The 5,555-nt window shown below is 34.5% G+C and overlaps 1 protein-coding gene across 1 annotated transcript; it reads left to right on the top strand.

The window, feature by feature from the left end:
• The first annotated feature begins 2,955 nt into the window (after positions 1–2,955).
• LOC139858267 (heavy metal-associated isoprenylated plant protein 23) lies at positions 2,956–3,994 on the top strand. Its single transcript, XM_071847132.1, has 2 exons — positions 2,956–3,121; positions 3,693–3,994. Exons 1-2 carry the CDS (start codon positions 2,956–2,958, stop codon positions 3,992–3,994), a joined length of 468 nt encoding a protein of 155 aa, XP_071703233.1.
• The last annotated feature ends 1,561 nt before the right edge of the window (positions 3,995–5,555 follow it).

Raw genomic sequence — 5,555 nt, 5'->3', positions numbered from 1 at the left:
CTACTAACTGTGGTAACCGTACCCGACCAACTTTTCGGTAATGATGAAAGCAAGATTAGTGCCTTTAACTCATCATCAAACACAATATCTACCGATGTTAACCTCGATATGATGTTAAACTCGTTGATATGATCCGTTACACTCGTACATTCCTTCATCTTCGTATTGAACAATTGTCGCATGAGAAAAACCTTATTAGAAGCGGTAGCTTTCTCATACATGTTAGAGAGTGCTTTCAAGCAAGCAAACGTCGTCTTCTCATTCACAACGTTGTATGCAACGTTCTTAGCAAGTGAAAGACGAATCGCACCCAAAGCTTGACGATCCAAAAGCGTCCAATCGGCATCGCTCATGCTTTCGGGCTTGGTCTCTAACAGAGGTTGATGTAGCTTCTTTTGATACAAGTAATCTTCAATTTGCATCTTCCAAAAGCCAAAGTCTCTCCCATCAAATCGGTCGATTCTAAACTTCCCGTCTTCCGCCATCGTTCCCTTAACGACTTGTGCTCTGATACCAGTTGTAAGGATATTAGGACTCAAAACAACGCAAGTGATTCAACAAGATCACTCACCGATAGTAATTCTACAAGATTACTAACCCACTTAATGAACGAAAGATTATAAATGCAAGAAATGTAAATCGACACAAGAGATAACGTGGTTATATGCAATCGTTGTGATTGCTTTAGTCCAAGGACCAACTAGAGAATGTATTTACTGAATATTTGTGGTGTATTTACAATGAGTTACAAGAGGGTCTATTTATAGAATGGTTTAAGGAGTAAGCTAAAAATAATTCCTTGAAGCTTCATGTGAGTTTCCTGACAGCTTCATGGAGGCTACATGTGAGTTTCCTGACAGCTTCGTGGAAGCTACATGTGAGTTTCCTAACAACTTCGTGGAAGCTACATGTGAGTTTCCTAACAACTTTGTGGAAGCTTCGTGTGAGTTTCCAGGAATCTTCCCTCTAATTGTTTAAAGTTCTCCATATCTCCAACACAATTGTGGTTTCATCTATTTATAGGAGCGCTAGAAACCGTGTAAACGATCTATTGTCCATTGCAACAAATGATGTTTGTACTCAGTCGACAACTGTGGCAGGGAGCACGTGACTCCCCTTTCTTTCTATGGTAGCTAATTGCAGGAACACCCATATGGACATTCGAATTGATTAAACAAATAGAATGTTGAGTTTCCTAGGCGTTGACAAAGCATTAACCATGAACTGCGAATGGGTTAAGCTTATGCATTCATTTAATGTCTTGTAAGGTCACTTGTGAGCTTCCGAATCGTGTCCTTCTCTGTTCAAATTCGTCTTCGATATCAGCTGAATAGTGTCAATTGATGTAGACAACATAGGAAACCATCATGCTTGTAATGGAGCATGATTTGCCTAAGTGTTGTAGCTGCTCCAACCTCTGCTGGTCCTTCAGTTACTGGTTCTTCTTAGGTGGCTCGTGTTGGTTCTACATACATCCCATGCTGGTCAGAAGTAACCTTGAAATTTGAACTATCTTGTGCTGATAGTGAAGACAGTATATTAAACACTTAGACATAGTGTAAAAGGGCAAGGAAAAACAGCAAGGGACTCAACAGGAGTGTAAAAGGGCAAGGAAAAACATTCAAGCTCTACACTCGATCCGGTTAACTGCTAGAAAGATTTCTTCTTCTTTAGAGTTGTCAAAAAGGCTCCAAGGGTGTTGATTAGGTTGCTAGTAACCCGTTGGACTTATTTTGTTTTGATGTTCCCTATATTATTGTTGTTTGCAAGGTCGTGAATGATACTGTTTTGGCTGAGGAAGTTGTGGAGGAGAGTGTTATGATTTCTATAAAGGCAAGGGAATTCTTTCTTAGGGTCAAGTTGATGATCAAGTTCCCAATGCGAGTTCTTCATTTGGCTTATTTGGATCAGTTATGAAGGATCCGAAGTTTGATCGGGTTGAATCTAAACTAATTAATTTTAAGCTACCGTCTAAACTCAAAAAGTCTAAAGAGAATAAAGTTTGTTCAAGGCACGAAATTGAAGTTTTTTAGAGTTCGTGAAAGATATATGATTGGTTGATTGCTTACTCATGATAAGAGATTCATCTTGATTGCATGCCTTTTTTTTGTCTTGTTTTTTTTTTCCCTCTCTGTTTTGTTGTTCTTTAGCATGGTTACCACGTTAATATTGTTTTTGCTCAGTGTTTCTTGTTGATTATTGTTTTGTTTGAGCTATATGGTTCTTTGCCGTTTCGTTGTATGTTTTTATTGGGCCCGATCATCTTGATGAAGTGTGCTACAAGGTTTTTTTTTCACAAAAAGAATACACAAATTATCGATCTATTATAAATCAAATAAAATTTAATTTCAGGACAATTAGTTTGTGACTTAAAAATAATATACATAGTATAATATAAAGATTCAGTATATTTACTTCTCTCTAAGTAGCCGTTAGAATGCATAAGACTTAGCTTCTTCTTCTTTTTAACGGCGGTAAGGAGTCACTGATGGGAGTCTGAACGTGATGTCAGAATCCACCAACCGATCGTTTCCTTGGGATGAACCATTACAGTTTTACTGCCCCTCGAGAGAAGAACCCCACAACGAATTCATTCGGGTATCGCGTGTAGTAAAACCCCTTCAGGTGAGGCTCGAGCGCAAGACGTCCGAGACCTTAAAGGTCCATGAAATGAGCGGATAACCTCAAGAGAAATATTTTGTAGCGCATGAAAATCGAACCCTTGACCTGCCTTATAGAAAGTTGGTTACCACCAATATACCAACACTTTAAAAGTTACCACCAATACACTATACTTCTTTTACATTTATAAAATTTTGAAATCCAGGGTCGACCCTTTTGTTATTATAATATAAACATTTCACGTAATTTTGGCATTAATAGGTCCCACCAACACACCAACATTTGGTATAAAATGAACATACAAGTGGCTAACTCATTCACAGGCTAGAAAAAATGGGAGTCTCGGGAACATTAGAGTACATATCAGACTTAGTGAACAATGGTCATAATCATAAGAGCAAAAAGAACAAGAAGCAGCTACAAACCATCGTTCTAAAGGTGCGAATGGATTGCGATGGTTGCGAACGTAAGGTCAAGAACGCCCTTTCATCTCTTTCGGGTACGTATCCATAATGTTCTTTCGTATATATATTTATATAAATATAATTCTTGTAATAAAGTTTGTATCCGTATAATTATTATAATAATAACTATACAAATTATAAAAGATACCTGCTTTAAGGAGTCACACAATTTTACATGGTATCAGATAATTAAACTATCGTTTTTTATACTATACAAATTACTAACTTTGACCCTTTCACGAATTCTAGCAATATTGGTAATATATAAACCAATACAAAATGTTTCTTATACAATAGTGTGTCACAATTAAGATTAGGAGTTATAAAGGAAAATTAAATGAGAAAAATATATTAGACCATGACAACTAATATTGTAACCACAGAATTTCTGATATATACAAAACTAACATTAATTACGTATATTGAAATATATGCCTATAATGAGTACTATCAACTTAAGTATATATTCAACTAATCTAGCTAATGAGTTCATTAACATATGCATATATGTCGATCATGTGTACACTTTAGATTGTTGACGTGGACCGATCATCTTGTACCACGTGTCATAAGCATGAGTTTTGATGAATTCTTTAATTGATGCAGGGGTGAAGAAGGTTGAAATTGACAGAAAACAACAGAAGGTATCAGTGAGTGGGTATGTAGAAGCAAACAAGGTGTTAAAAAAGGCAAAGTCAACAGGTAAAAAGTCAGAGATATGGCCATATGTGCCTTACAATCTTGTAGCACAACCATATGCTGCTCAAGTTTATGACAAAAAGGCTCCTCCTGGTTTTGTTAGAAAAGTGGACACACCTGCGGTCGGTGTCTCTAGATATGAAGACCCTTCTGACTCGTATGTCACCATTTTTAGCGACGATAATCCTAATGCGTGTTCTGTAATGTAACTGTTGTTATATATGAAGCATTTTTGTGGATAGGGTTTGAGTCTTATTGTGATTTAGGTGTTCGTTTTGAAGCATTTGTTTGAAGTATTAGCATGATGTTAAAATAAAATGTTCTTATAAATGTTATTGTTGTATCAAGAATACATTTGATTAAGTTTAGGTTTTTTCTAACGACAATATTAAGAGTTGTTACTAACCTGTATAAAGGTGGTCAACAAGTAACTCTTATATATGTACAACACATTATATGTGTTAAGGATATCTGACCGTCGTTAAAAAATCTTTATATTTATGGAATATGGAAGGCTTGATCCTCACACTAGAAGATCATCCTAGAATATCACTTTCTTAGAAATATCATAAACAGATTATATAAAGGATTAATGATATTATGTCCGTTTATCATTTATAGTAGCTTGAGGTACAAATTTATAGTATTCGATTCGAGGAATATCCGCTCAATCCGATTTACTATTAATGAACGTAAATGATCTGAATGGATTTATATTAAATATAGATATAGGCATTGAATGGATTTATATTAAATATATGCGAGCGTCTCTGATTAGTGCATTGAATGTTGATGACAAACCATTATTTATTCACTCATTATCACCCGAATACACATACACATATAATAACATATAAACCAATGTATAAAACTATAAGTCACATCGCTAAGGGACTGGTCACCCAGGAATTTGTTTGTGTTTTGGTAGGGGCTTGGTTTGTTTTTTTGATTCATTGGCTTTAGATACATGTCTCTTTAGTCGTTCTTGTGCTTTCTTGTAACATTTGTTTATATTAATATATTTATCGGGTGAATTCCCTTTACTCATATATATATATATATATATATATATATATATATATATATATATATATATATATATATATATATATATATATATATATATAGCAGAAGGATTAAATGAGAACTTTTTAGCAATGAGAACTCTGAGAACTTCGTAGTCGAGCAAAAAAAAGGCAGCCGAACAAAAAATTGATTGGTCGAGCAATTTTTCATTTGATGCATTAGGCTTGGTTCTACATTTTATGTATAACACTATGTAGAAAAGCATGTAAAACATGCTGTTCTACACCTGTTTTACACATGTTCTACACCATTTTTTTTATCAAATTGAGTTTAGGATTTATATTTAGGGTTTTAGAGTTTAGATTTTAGGGTTTAAGGTTTAGATTTAGGGTTTAGAAATAGTTTTTGACACGAACTGTTTAGAGTTTAGGGTTTAGGGTTTTGGGTTTACGGAGTAAACCCAAAACCTTAAACCCAAAACCCTAAACTCTAAATCGGGCTAAATATAAAAAAAAAAAAAAAATTGATTTTGATGTAAAACACGTGAAATTCGATCAAAAATGGTGAAATTCAAACAAATTTGGAGAAACTCGAATTTATTTGTGTTCTACAAAATCATAATTAGAACAAAATCAGGTCCGATTTGAAAAAATTTTGAAAATTCGAACATGTTCTATATTTTTCTGTTCTATCATTTATGTTCTACAACCATGTTCTACATTTTCAGCATCTCAAATTTTTGCT

Source organism: Rutidosis leptorrhynchoides, chromosome 7 (genome assembly GCF_046630445.1).
Source record: "Rutidosis leptorrhynchoides isolate AG116_Rl617_1_P2 chromosome 7, CSIRO_AGI_Rlap_v1, whole genome shotgun sequence".
In the NCBI taxonomy this organism is placed as follows: Eukaryota; Viridiplantae; Streptophyta; class Magnoliopsida; order Asterales; family Asteraceae; genus Rutidosis; species Rutidosis leptorrhynchoides.
Note: the sequence above shows the minus strand (reverse complement) of the source record. Positions and strands in the feature narration are given on the sequence as shown.

Coding starts and splice junctions, on each gene's coding strand:
- LOC139858267 (XM_071847132.1), top strand. CDS start 2,956: ATGGGAGTCTCGGGAACATTAGAGTACATATCAGACTTAGTGAACAAT. Junction 3,122..3,692: donor CGCCCTTTCATCTCTTTCGG/GTACGTATCCAT, acceptor TAATTGATGCAG/GGGTGAAGAAGGTTGAAATT.